Below are 14,658 nucleotides of genomic sequence, written 5' to 3'. Positions count from 1 at the left end.
TGGCTCCTTTCACATGGTTCCATTTGAAGGAAGTGCTGCAGGAAAGGGGGTGGGGAACTTTGATTCAAATAGAGTCCACAGGGCTTCAAGGTTATTTTTTTCTTCTGTATTACTATACTTAGAAAAGTATTATCTTGTAGACAAGAGGCTGTAATTTTTATCACGTGTATTTCTCTAATTTAGTGAGAATGACTTCTGAGATCCCTTTATATATGGAGAAATAATGTGGTCTCTTTATAGTCATTCGTTCTATCAAACATTTGACACATGCTGTATTCCATCCATTGTGATTGATGCTGGTGATACAAAGGAAGAAGATACTCTGCTATTGACAATTGCCCTCTTAGAACTTGCAGTTCAGAAGGGAAGTCAACTTTTTTTTAGAAGTTAACTTTTAAGTAAATGATTTCAAATAGTCATACTTTAGAATAAAAATCCAGAGTGGCCCACAAGTCAGTTTGTGTTCTGGCCCTTGTTTTCCTTTTTGGGCCCTTCTTCTGCTACTTTTTGATGGACAGGGGACTCTGCTCTATATGATCATTCAGGTACCCGTGTTCTTTCCATCTTGCTGCTCTGCCCTCCCTCGAGTGTTGTCTCATGGCAGAAACTGGGTCTTCGTGGGTTCCTCCTGGTGGAAAAGGAAGAGAACGCTAAAGGCTCATTATCACTTTGTATTGAAGAGAGGGACTGGTAAATGGAGTCTGGCTTTGTGCGTGGGATGGAGGAGAGACTAAACTATAATCCAGACTAACAGTCTTGTGCCACACTGAAAACGTGAACTTTAAGTCGAAGCTGAAAAGATAAGTGGTAGTTCAGAGAAGGCTAACCAAGAGGGTAGAATGAAGTGTAGAGAGAGAATGGTATATGTGAAGGACTGAGGCAGGAGAAGTCAAGGCCTTCTTTAGACCCGGAGATATTTAGAACTACTGGGAAAGGGAGTGCTGTGGGAGAGAGTCGGTGACATGAGGCTACAAAATAGTCAGGGTCCAGAGCTTACAAAGCCTGACAATCCAAATTAGAGGTTTTGGACTTTATTCTAAAATTTTAAATGGGAGATAGATATGCATTTGTAAAAGCTTTGATTGTAAGGTGAAGAATGAATTGGAGAAGGGAGCTTAAAAAGAAGGCCAGAGAGTACCATTTGGGGAGACAGGTTAGGCAGTTGAAGTAAGCAGTGCAGGATTGTACAGTAGGGGTGGAGTGAGAGATATCTGGTGTTCCAGTGGAAGAGTTTTCTTCCCAGTCTTACCTTTTTTTTTTTTTTTTTTTTACAGAATGTGTATTCTTATTTACTCACTGAATACTCTTTCTGTATCAGTGTACTGGAGAATATGTACCTCTGTGTACATGGCAGCTGAGGACAAGTTCTAGAGGAAGAAATCAGCATGTAGTTCTGATTTTACAGTTATTTAGGTAACCAGTTGTTAAATTGTATCAAAAAGACAAAGGTGACACCAAGTAAAAGTGTTGGGAATTTATTATTGGTGTTCAGGGAGAAGAAGGAAGTCACTGAAGACTAAGGCAAAATGTTGACCAGTGGGTGGCCTGGTGGCTCAGTGGGTAAAGAGTCTGCCAGCAATGCAGGAGACTGGGGTTCGATCCCTGGGTCAGGAAGATCCCCTGGGGAAGGAAATGACAACCTGCTGGAAAATCCTTGCTTGGAGAAAGCCATGGATAGAGGAGCCTGGCAGGCTACAGAAGATGAAGTCGCAAAGTCTGACACAACTGAGCAACTAACACTTTCACTCCTCACTTATCTGACTGTAGTGTAGGATGGTAGTGGTTGTTGCTTAGTTGCTAAGTCATGTCCAGCTCTTCTGTTACCCCATGCATGGTCTGCAGCCCGCCAGGCTCCTCTGTCCATGGGATTTTCCAGGGAAGAATACTGGAGTGAGTTGCCATTTCCTTCTCCAGGGGATCTTCCCCACCCAGGGAGTGAACCTGTGTCTCCTGCATTGGCAGGTGATTCTGTACCACTGAGCCCCCAGGGAATCCTGCCCCTAAGGTGGGGCACCCTGTTAATACTGTCAAATAGATGTGCCCGTGGGAGGGAGTGGGGAAGCTGTTAATTTGACTGTTTTTGATAGCATTGGATCCTGCTGCTGCTGCTTCTAATTCGCTTCAGTCGTGTCCGACTCAGTGTGACCCCATGGACTGTAGCCCCCCAGGCTCACCTCATCCCTGGGATTCTCCAGGCAAGAACACTGGAGTGGGTTCCCATTTCCTTCTCCAATGCATGAAAGTGAAAAGTGAAAGGCCTTGGATCCTAGCAAGACTCAGTTCTCTTTTTAGTAATACATACAAGTACCAGTAGCCTTTTGGCTACCAGTTCTGGTTTGGGATTAATTCAGTGGCAAGTTTGTCATTATATTTAGATAGTTAAATCCTTGGAAAATCAGGTTTGAAATGCAAAGACTAGTTTACTGCTAGTGTCAAGAGGTGCAACATTTTCAGGAAGTTAGCTTTTAATTTATTGGGAGCAGTTCTCATGTGAATTGAAAATATGTGTAATATGCTCAACAGAGTGTGATACACAGTAAATTTTCCACAGATGTTAATTCTGTTGCATAGTTTTGCTTGGGAAGTCTCAACCTAGGAAGAAAAGTGTCTCCCCATTTGACAAAGCAAATTTTGTGGGGCATAGTATTTTGTGTCTAGAGATGGCTGTTTTTAGCTGAGTTTCAAATTGTAAGTAAGAGTGTAGATTTTTCTAGGCAGTTTTGATTCTGGGTTTTTTTTCCCCACATGGTGCTAGTTGAGGTCAGGATGAATGTCACCCACACTGTAAGAGTTCTGGTGGCAAACTGGTGACTGCAGTATCACATACCCTTGCTAGGGGTGGGGGGAGGGGGAAAGCCACTGAAATTGTGGGTTGTTATTTCCCTATGGGTGGATTTAAATTTGTCTTACTGGATAAGAATTATATTCATTTATATGCTTAAACTTTCAAAACAGTTTCTTAGAACTTGTACTTTTTGCAATGCTCAGTGTGAATTTGAAGCCATCAGTATCTGTTATTTAGTTCATTGGGTGACAAGTTGTCATTACATTGCTCTGGTAAATAGAATATCTTTACAAAGTGTCTAGTTATGACCATACTTAAAAAATTTGTTATATTTCATGAATTCTTTTCAGTATTATTACTTTAAACCTCCATATTCCTAACATTGCTACAAACTGCAGATTTTGTATTCAGGTAGTTTTACAATACTCTTAGGTACAAGAAGCTTCCCTGGTGGCTCAGTTGGTAAATCATCTGCCTGCAATGTGGGAGACCTGGGTTCAACCCCTGGTTGGGGGAAGAACCCCTGGTTGGGGGAAGATCCCCTGGAGAAGGAAATGGCAACCCACTCCAGTACCCTTGCCTGGAAAATCCCATGGACAGAGGAGCCTGATAGGCTACAGTACATTGGGTCGCTAAGAGTCAGACTCGACTAAGAGACTTCACTTTCACTTTTTCACTTTTAGGTATAAGAAGGTTGAGCTTATGTTTTTTGATAGATTGTTAAAAGATTTAGCAAATATCTGATGGAAATCAATTTCAAAAATGTTTGATTTTATGATGTTATTTTTTCATATATTAATAGGTAAGTTTTATAAAGGCACCACTTGATTTCAGTTTTTGTTTTGTCATAGTTTGGTATTATGTCAGTTTTATTATAGTTTGGTATTATGTCAGTGATATAGGTGGAACAAGATGATTTGTGAATTTGTAACCTAGGAGTTAAATTGCAATAATGTTCTTTTAATTTACACTTCTTTTCTCTTCAAGGTTCATATAAATTATGGAAACTCTTGTTCAAAGTAAATCCAGACAGCATTTTAGAAATTGAAGATTGAGGGTTCTTCCTTTCAGCTATTTGGTCCAGCGCAGATGGTCTTTAGCTACATTCAGGCACAAAGAAACACACACTTTGCTTTTTTATGGTCTGTGACATCCGTTTGCCGTGTTCCCTCCCTTTCTAGGTGTGTGTGTGTTCTCTTATGACTAATAAAGCTACGGTCTAGATTAGAGGGGAGACTTCCCCCATTATCTCAAGGACAGCACAGCTGAAAGAGAGGGATGTCGAAAAGCCAAAACAAAACAAGCGTTTGAGTATCCTGGAGTTTAGCACAAGCAGTAGGGAGTAGAAATGAGGTTGGCTGGCAGTGGTCAAATCAACCAGCCGATACCGACTGTCAGTGTGTGGCACATTCTGGTGACATAAGCAAAAGAGCAAGACAGATACGGTACCTGCGCTCATGTAACTTTTACAGTACCTGGGAATATAGCATTATAAATAAATAAATTAGTGTTATGAGGTAGGAACAGCATGGTGTGGGAATGCAGTGGTGACGGAGTTTGTGAGAGAGAAGAAACAGTTTTCCTAACAGAAAGTCTCCCAGCATACTAGAGGGCCTCCCAAAAACTGCCAGAAGAGCAGCCTGGCTGGAGTGGTGGAGGAGCTGAAGTGAGGGGGTTTTGTAAGACAGCAGCCAGAGTTGGGAGGAGCTTTTTTAAGACAGGTTGAGGATTTTTAACTTTATCTAAAGTAATGAAAGAACCTGGAGGCGGAAGGAGGGAGATGGTTAAGAAAGAGTAGTCCTCCAGTCTACATGGTTTAAAAACAAAGATTCCCTGAGTGCATTCGAGATGAGTTTGGAGTCTCCTGGCAGTTTGCACTACAAAGGTTCCAATAAGGGTAGAGAAACATGGCTGATTTGAAATATGCTTAGAAGGTGGAATCCTGGTGACTTCCCTGGTGGCTCAGACCGTAAAGCGTCTGCCTGCAATGTGGGAGACCTGGGTTCGATCCCTGGGTCAAGAAGATCCCCTGGAGAAGGAAATGGCGGCCCACTCCAGTATTCTTGCCTGGAAAATTCCACGGACAGAGGAGCCTTGTGGGCTACAGTTCATGGGTTCACAAAGAGTCGGACAGGACTGAGCAACTTCACTTCACTTCACTTAGGAGGTGGAGTGATAAGATTTGGTTATAGATTAGACATGGGGATTAAGGGAGGGGAATGAGTCAGGATAATAATATTAAATGAGTTCTAGACACTAAGCCTGTCCTCTGTGTTAAATCATTTAATTCTCAGAAGAGCCCCGTAATGTAGGTAATGCTGTCACCATTTTGTAGATCAGGAAACAGAGACTCATTGCCACCTTTTCTGCTTGAGATATTGGATGTGTGGTAGTGTCTCTCAATTGAGGTAAAAAACTGAGTGTGGGCATCTTAAAAGTTGAATTTTGGACATGTTGAATTGAGATGTCTCTAAGATATCCAAATTGAAGTGTGAAATAAGGATTTGGAGTTGAAGAGAGGAGTCTGGGTTAGAGAGAGAAAGTTTACAAATAGAGAAACATAAATAATGTTGGAAAGTAGTAAAAAGAGGGAAGCAAGAGAAGGAGGATTAGTATGAGCCCTGAGGCATCTGAGGGTTATATAATTGAGAAGGGAGAAGATAAATATGAAATGGCTTGTCTGCTAAGTCAACTGTTTGGACATTTGTGCTCAGTTGTGTCTGACTCTTTGCAGCCTTACGGACTGTAGTCTGCCAGGCTCTTCTGTCCATGGAATTTTCCAGGCAAGAATACTAGAACGGGTTGCCATGCCCTCCTCCAGGGGATCTTCCCGACCCAGGGATGGAACCCACATCTCACGTCTCCTGCGTTAGCAGGCAGATTCTTTACCACAGTGCCAAGTTTGGACTTTAAAGTCCAAATTAGTCCAAATTTGTAATTAGTCTTTGGGCTTGTTGAACTCGAGGTGTCTATTTTAAGTGGGCAATTCTTGTTACCTTTCCCATATTTTTCCAAGGATGGTTTCCCCAAGGCTCTTCAGAAGATCCTCTCTGGGTTTCACCTCATCCTGATTGCTTTCTCCTGGTCAGCTTGTCAGTGGTCCTTTTGCGGTGCAGTGGACAGAGCTATTGTCTGCCACATTCTGGACACTACTTTTCCTGTGAGTGTAGTTTAAGATTGAATTTGCTTTTGAGGAGAGAGGAACATTCTTACATAGGGTTTCTCTTGCTAACAAAAGTGTGTTTCTCATATATGCTCCTGCTTAACCTTGTATCTCTTATCCTTGTATTTTGTGCTAGCCAGATTTCAAACCTAAGTAGGAAGTCTGTATTTGTGTTAAATGTCATCGGCTAGGTTTACTTTATAGTTTCTGTTCCTGGTGATCCTTTTGGACCTGTTACCTAGCAGTATTGAGTATCCTGTCCAAACCTGATTCATCTATGAATTTTATAGTTACATATTATATACCAGCTATGTCTAAATTTAAGTGATTGATTAAAAGCTAATTAGGACAGGAATGAAGACAGAACTGTGGAATAAACTCTGAGGCCAAAGAACTTGGTTTTGAATTCTAGTCCTGCCACTTAAGAGCTGTCTTATTTGGGACAAATTATTTTAACCACTCCCTGCCTCAGTTTCCTCATCTGTAGAGTGGAAGTAAGGATAGTATCTTTTTCAAAAAGTTGTGGTGAGAATTAATGTGTTTGAAGTGCTTAGATCTTGGTACATAGTAGATGATCAGTCATCTAAGGCATTATTGATGTTGTTTTTATTTTCTAAACCATCATAGATGTTCATACTATTCATTCCTATTATTGCTGAGTCTCAAAGAGTGATTCAGGATGTGTAATTAGACGAAAAATTTATCCTTCTTTAATGGGCAACAAGTTTTGGAAAATGTATAAAATAAAAAGTCAGCCAGATGCACCTTTACTTGTGTTTTTTTTGAACTGAAAATTTTCTACTGTACTAAGTGAGGAGTTGTATAAAATTAAGGGTTTAACTCTTCTTCCTCTTTCTCAATGTAGGTATGGCATCACAGCTGCAGGTGTTTTCCCCCCCATCAGTGTCGTCGAGTGCCTTCTGCAGTGCGAAGAAACTGAAAATAGAGCCCTCTGGCTGGGATGTTTCTGGACAGAGCAGCAACGACAAATATTATACCCACAGCAAAACCCTCCCAGCCACACAAGGGCAAGCCAACTCCTCTCACCAGGTAGCAAATTTCAACATCCCTGCTTACGACCAGGGCCTCCTCCTCCCAGCTCCTGCAGTGGAGCATATTGTTGTAACAGCTGCTGACAGCTCGGCCAGTGCCGCTACATCAACCTTCCAAAGCAGCCAGACCCTGACTCACAGAAGCAACGTTTCTTTGCTTGAGCCATATCAAAAATGTGGATTGAAAAGAAAAAGTGAGGAAGTTGACAGCAACGGTAGCGTGCAAATCATAGAAGAACATCCCCCTCTCATGCTGCAAAACAGGACTGTGGTGGGTGCTGCTGCCACGACCACCACTGTCACCACAAAGAGTAGCAGTTCCAGTGGAGAAGGGGATTACCAGCTGGTCCAGCATGAGATCCTTTGCTCTATGACAAACAGCTATGAAGTCTTGGAGTTCCTAGGTCGGGGAACATTTGGACAGGTGGCTAAGTGCTGGAAGCGGAGCACCAAGGAAATTGTGGCTATTAAAATCTTGAAGAACCACCCCTCCTATGCCAGACAGGGACAGATTGAAGTGAGCATCCTTTCCCGCCTAAGCAGTGAAAATGCTGATGAGTATAATTTTGTCCGTTCTTATGAGTGCTTTCAGCATAAGAATCATACCTGCCTTGTGTTCGAGATGCTGGAGCAGAACTTATATGATTTTCTAAAGCAGAACAAGTTTAGTCCACTGCCACTCAAGTACATCAGGCCAATCTTGCAGCAGGTGGCCACCGCCCTGATGAAGCTCAAGAGCCTTGGTCTAATTCATGCTGACCTTAAGCCTGAAAACATAATGCTGGTTGATCCAGTGCGCCAGCCCTACCGAGTGAAGGTCATTGACTTTGGTTCTGCTAGTCACGTTTCCAAAGCTGTGTGCTCAACCTACTTACAGTCACGTTACTACAGGCAAGTGGCAAATGCTAAAAAACGTGTCTTAAACTAGAGATCTGTCTTTATATTTAGCATGTACTACAAAGGGCTACGTATAACAATGAATTATTTACAGATTTCAGCAAAGAATAGGGTAATATACTTCAGTTTATTCCCTGTATGTGGCATTCCTGTATGTAACATTATTTTATTTCTGAAATTTTAACTCTAGAAAAATTAATTCAGTCTGATTCTGAAATTTGTTCTTAGTTGAATTATTCTAGCATCTGGTTCCTTCTTTGCTACCTTTATACATAATCTTTCCTTTTTAAAGTATCTTTAAATATATAAGATATTTATTTAATTGTGATGAATTTGGGCATATGCTGCTATTTTTTCAGGTTCCAGTCTTGGCAGGTGAGATGCCTTGGAATAATTCCAAGTTTTGTGTTTTTTTTTAATTCCAAGTTTTAACTGTAGCATCATTTTATTATTTTACGTTTTCTCTCTTGCATAATAGAATTGGATTAGATGATTGCTAAGATCTCTTCTTGTTTTAATATTCTTCATAGGTCTTTGAACTTATTTGCATATGAACTCATTTGGTTATCCTAAAATGGCCTTGACCCAAGGACCTTATACTTTAGTGATTTATATTTCCATATTGATGCTTCTAATAAAGCTACCTTTTCAATACATAGTAATTATTGGAACAGAACTGAAATGCTAGTATATAGAATTTTGTCTGTACTATAATCAAGGAGCATTACTGAAAGAAAGGAGAAAATCTTTATATGAACTTTTATTTCTCAGTACCTCATTTATCTGTCTAGTTATTAATTTTAGGGAATCTGATATTTATTTTAATGGTCATACACTAAACACAGATTGTACACACACCCAATCAAGAAGTGAAACAGTAAAAAAGGTAACCCCCAAAATAAGTTTTGTCAAGTTTTATGTTTGGCTAATAAATTTTGAGGGAATAGAAATTCTGAACTAAGAATTTTATGTGTGAAAAAAATACAAGGATATTTTAACCTGTGCAGGGATTCAGAAAATATGCCATCTATATATTTTTTGTTTTTCTAATTGTGGTAAAACCTGCCGAACATGAAGTTTGCCTCTTTAACACTTACATTCAGTGTTACACAGTACTTTCACAGTGCCCTATAGCCTTCACCACTGTCTGTTTCTGAATTTTGTTTTCTGACTCTGCTGGATCTTCATTGTGGCAGGTGGGCTCTTCATTGTGGCTCGGACTTTTCTCTAGTTGTGGTGTGCGGTTTCATTAGTTGTGGCACCTGGGCTGAGTTGCCCCGAGGTGTGTGTGATCTGTACTGTACTCAGACGGTAAAGAATCTGCCTGCAATACAGGAGGCTTGGGTTTGATCCCTAGGTTGGGAAGATCCCCTGGAGAAGGGAATGGCAACCCACTCCAGTATTCTTGCCCTGTGAATTCCACGAAAGAGGGGCCTGGCGAGCTACAGTCAGTGGGGTCACAAAGAGTCGGACATGACTGAGCAGCTGAGCTCACGCTCTCGCACACACAAACACACACACGGAATCTTTGTTCCCCCACCAGGGATGGAACCCATGTCCCCTGCATTGGCAGGCAGATTCTTAACCACTGGACCACCAGGGAAGCCCCTCCACAGAGTTACAGAAACTGTAACTGTTAAGTAGTAACTACTCTATCCTACAACCGCCACCCCTGTTACCCCTGTTTGATCTTCTGTCTGTGAATTTGCCTGTTCTAAATATTGCAGATAAGTGGAATCATACAGTATTTGTCCTTTGGGTCTGACTTACTTCACTTAGCATAATGTCTTCAAGGTTAATCTCTGAAATTCTGTAGCATGTATCAGAATTTCATTTCTTTTCAGTACTGAATATTTCATTGCATGTATATACCACATTTTATTTATCTTTCATCTGTTGATGAACACTTGGCTTGTTTCTACCTTTTTGGCTATTGGGAGTAATGGTGTAATGAACATTGGCATTCAAGTATTTGAGTCCCTGTTTTCACTTTTTTGAGGGTATAAAACTAGAATTAAGAGTTGCTGGTTCATATTGGTAATTACTTAACCTTCTGAGGAACCACCAAACTGTTTTCCTCAGCCACTGAATGATTTTTTATTCCCACCAGCCGTGCATGGTGTTCCAATTTCTCCACATACCAACACTTGTTATTTTCTTTCTCTCTCCCTCTTTTTTTTTGGATAATAGCCATCCTTATGTATGTGAAATGATATCTCATGTAGTTTTGATTTGCATTTCCCTAATAATTAGTGATGATGAACATCATTTCATGTTCTTTTGGGCCATCTTCTTTGGACAAGTCCTTTGTCCATTTTTGAATTGGATTGTTTGGTTTTTGTTGTTGTTGTTGAGTTGTAAGAGTTCTTTATATACTCTGGGTATTAATCCCTGGTCAGATACATGGTTTGCAGACATTTTTTCCCAGTCAGTGGGGTTTCCTTTTCACAGTGTCATTTGCACAAAAGTTTTAATTATGATGAATTTTGTCTTTTTTGTTGCTGTTGCTTTGTACTTTTGGTATCATAACCAGGAAATCATTGCCAAGCCAATGTCATGAAGCTTTTTCCCTGTGTTTTCTTTGAATAGCTTTAGCTCTTATAGTTAGGGTTTTGATCCATTTTGGGTTAATTTTTGTATGGTATAAAGTATGGGTCCAGTTTTATTCTTTTGCATGTGATTATTCAGTTTTTCCAGCACCATTTGCTGAAAAGACTGTCCTTTCTCCATTGAATGGTCTTGACACTCTTGTCAAAATCCTCTGACCATAAATATGAGGGTTTATTTCTGGGCTGTCTATTCTGTTCCATTGTTCTAAATGTCTGTCTTTATGCCAGTACCATGCTTTTTTGATTACTTGTAGCTTTGTAATAAGTTTTGAAATCAGAAAGTATGAGACCTCTGGTTTTATTTTCTTTCAAGATTGTTTTGGCTATTTGGAGTCTTCTGAAATTCTGAATGAATTTTAGGATAGATTTTTCTGTTTCTGAAAAAAAACTCCTTGCTATTTGATAGGGATCACACTGAATCTGCAGATCATCTTGTATAGTAACAATATCTCAACAACATTGTCTTCCAGTCCACCCTTGTCTGTTTTTTATAGTTTTATAAAGCTATATCACAGTAATACTTGATGGTGGGCCTATGGCAAGGGGAATGGCAGCTCAGGCATTTCTTTTTTTATCATTAATTTTATCCACAGTGGTCCTCTTCATGTGGCATTGTTGCTTTATTAGAGTCCACTAAATCCTTACCCTCTTGTCTTTTCAGAAAAACTTCTCTGTAATCCTTTTGACTAGTGGAGCATTCTGGCTTCAGAGCCAGTCTCCCCTCCCCTCCCTTTTAGTTTACATTGCTTCATCTTGCTGATAACGTGCCAGAATACTATCAGTTGACATAAATTTTTGCCACCGTGCTGTTTCTGTTGGCCATAGGCGTGGCTGGATGAAAATACTTTATTTCCTAACCCACTGTAAATGTAAATGTAGATTAATTCCAAGGAAAGTTGCTGTCTTTGGGGCTTGGGTTTTAGACACAAAGGTTTGCCATACTTACAGCCCAATGCTTTTCCATTTTGAACAGGCCAGCTGGCCTTTATTTAAAGCTGAGATCACTTTATTATGTATGGAAGGACAAGGTCTAGATAAGGAAAGCATATTTTCAGTTTCAGTTCAGTTCAGCTGAGTTGTGTCTGACTCCCTGCGACCCCGTGGACTGCAGCACGCCAGGCCTCCTTATCCATCACCAGCTACTGGAGTTTACTCAAACCATGCCATTCAGTCATCTCATCCTCTGTCATCGCCTTCTCCTCACACCTTCAATCTTTCCCAGCATCAGGGTCTTTTCCAGTGAGTCAGCTCTTTGCATCAGGTGGCCAAAGTATTGGAGTTTCAGCTTCAACATCAGTCCTTCCCATAAACACCCAGGACTGATCTCCTTTAGGATGGACTGGTTGGATCTCCTTGCAGTCCAAGGGACTCTCAAGAGTCTTCTCCAACACCACAGTTCAAAAGCATCAATTCCTCTGTGCTCAGCTTTCTTTACAGTCCAACTCTCACATCCGTACATGACTACTGGAAAAACCATATCCTTGACTAGATGGACCTTTGTTGGCAAAGTAATGTCTCTGCTTTTTAATATGCTATCTAGGTTGGTCATAACTTTCCTTCCAAGGAGTAAGCGTCTTTTAATTTCATGGCTGCAGTCACCATCTGCAGTGATTTTGGAGCCCCCCAAAATAAAGTATGCCACTCTTTCCACTGTTTCTCTATTTGCCATGAAGTGATGGGACCAGATGCCATGATCTTAGTTTTCTGAATGTTGAGATTTAAGCCAGCTTTTTCACTCTCCTCTTTAACTTTCATCGAGAGACTCTTTAGTTCTTCACTTTCTGCCATAAGGGTGGTATCATCTGCATATCTGAGGTTACTGATGTTTCTCCTGGCAATCTTGATTCTAGCTTGTGCTTCTTCCAGCCCAGCGTTTCTCACGATGTACTCTGCATATAAGTTAAATAAACAGGGTGACAATATACAGCCTTGACGTACTCCTTTTCCTATTTGGAACCAGTCTGTTGTTCCATGTCCAGTTCTAACTATTGCTTCCTGACCTGCATACAGGTTTTTCAAGAGGCAGGTCAGGTGGTCTGGTATTCCTATCTCTTTCAGAATTTCCCACAGTTCATTGTGATCCACACAGCCAAAGACTTTGGCATAGTCAATTAAGCAGAAATAAATGTTTTTTTGGAACTCTCTTGCATTTTCAATGATCCGTTGGATGTTGGCAATTTGATCTTTGGTTCCTCTGCCTTTTCTAAAACCAGCTTGAACATCGAAGTTCATGGTTCACATGTTGTTGAAGCCTGGCTTGGAGAATTTTGAGCATTACTTTACTAGCGTGTGAGATGAGTGCAGTTGTGTTGTAGTTTGAGCATTCTTTGGCATTGCCTTTCTTTGGGATTTGATTGAAAACTGACCTTTTCCAGTCCCATGGCCACTGCCGAGTTTTCCAAATTTGCTCTCGTGTTTAGTGCAGCACATTCACAGCATCATCTTTTAGGATTTGAAATAGCTCAGCTGGAATTCCATTACCTCCACTAGCTTTTTTCATAGTGATGCTTCCTAAGGCCCACTTGACTTCACATTCTAGGAGGTCTGGCTCTAGGTGAGTGATCACACCATCGTGACTATCTGGGTCGTGAAGATCTTTTCTGTACAGTTCTTCTATGTATTCTTGCCACCTCTCAATATCTTCTGCTTCTGTTAGGTCCATACCATTTCTGTCCTTTATTGAGCCCATCTTTGCGTGAAATGTTCCATTGGTATCTCTAATTTTCTTGAAGAGATCTCTAGTCTTTCCCATTCTGTTGTTTTCCTCTTATTTCTTTGCACTGATCACTGAGGAAGGCTTTCTTATCTCTCCTCGCTATTCTTTGGAACTCTGCACTCAAATGGGAATATCTTTCCTTTTCTCCTTTGCCTTTCGCTTCTCTTCTTTTCACAGCTATTTGTAAGGCCTCCTCAGACAGACATTTTGCTTTTTTGCATTTCTTTTTCTTGGTCATGGTGTTGCTCCCTCCTGTACAATGTCATGAACCTCCATCCATAGTTCATCAGGCAGTCTGTCTATCAGATCTAGTCCCTTAAACCTTTTTCTCACTTCCAGGGTATAATCATTAGTTTATCCTAGACAAAAAGCAATCCAATTTCGTTTGACACTGAAACCACAGTTACACCTAAGCTACAGATGCAGGAAGTTAGACTTTATATAACATCTCTTATTTGATTTGATGCCGATGGGTGGGATGAAACAAGAGTGTTCTTGAAAATGAGCAGAGAATGATTTGTGCTCTTAAGTTACCCCACCTTCAGCTTGCTCTGGGTTTCAGTGAAACAGAGCTTTATGATTTAGGTGGAATTTTTCAGTTTATAGGAGTTTGAAGTTGGGAAATCAGAAGGCGAAGATTGCTATTTCTACCACCTGGTTACAGCAATTAGAGCCTGTTTAGCGTTTGTTCTTTAAGGATGGAATGTATCTTCAAAGAAGAGAGTCCCTATGTCCAAAGTACAATTAATGCCATTTTTCTACTGAAGGCTGCTATTTTTTTTTTTTCTGTGTGTAATCTGTTTTACAGCCTAGTTGTTAGAATGTCAGAGCTGATAAGAACCTAGAAGAGTGAGTAATTTATTATATAGATGAGGTAGAACCAGAATTTCAGTGTCTAGTTTACATTGAGGGATTGAGAAATAATAGAGGCCAAGGGGAGAGATGATATCATAATGAGAATATTACAAAGAATTTTGACCTGAATTCAAAGTTTAAAACATTCTATCTTGCAAATCAAAACCACAATGAGGTACCATTACACGCCAGTCAGGATGGCTGCTATCCAAAGGTCTACAAATAATAAATGCTGGAGAGGGTGTGGAGAAAAGGGAACCCTCTTACACTGTTGGTGGGAATGCAAACTAGTACAGCCACTATGGAAAACAGTGTGGAGATTTCTTAAAAAACTGGAAATAGAACTGCCATATGACCCAGCAATCCCACTTCTGGGCATACACACTGAGGAAACCAGATCTGAAAGAGACATATGCACCCCAATGTTCATCGCAGCACTGTTTATAATAGCCAGGACATGGAAGCAACCTAGATGCCCATCAGCAGATGAATGGATAAGGAAGCTGTGGTACATATACACCATGGAATATTACTCAGCTGTTAAAAAGAATTCATTTGAATCAGTTCTAATGAGATGGATG

The 14,658-nt window shown here is 40.5% G+C and overlaps 1 protein-coding gene across 2 annotated transcripts in view; it reads left to right on the top strand.

Annotated features, from left to right (window-relative positions):
• HIPK1 (homeodomain interacting protein kinase 1) overlaps positions 1-14,658 on the top strand; it is a 52,489-nt gene that overhangs the window by 3,247 nt on the left and 34,584 nt on the right. For both annotated transcript variants that reach the window (XM_065906667.1, XM_065906660.1), the window contains exon 2: positions 6,814-7,891. In XM_065906667.1, the coding sequence (XP_065762739.1) occupies positions 6,816-7,891 (1,076 nt within the window). In that variant the 5' untranslated portion in view covers positions 6,814-6,815. The remainder of the gene's footprint in view (positions 1-6,813; positions 7,892-14,658) is intronic.

The sequence above is a fragment of the Muntiacus reevesi genome, chromosome 1 (assembly GCF_963930625.1).
Source record: "Muntiacus reevesi chromosome 1, mMunRee1.1, whole genome shotgun sequence".
NCBI classification, from domain to species: Eukaryota; Metazoa; Chordata; class Mammalia; order Artiodactyla; family Cervidae; genus Muntiacus; species Muntiacus reevesi.
Note: the sequence above shows the minus strand (reverse complement) of the source record. Positions and strands in the feature narration are given on the sequence as shown.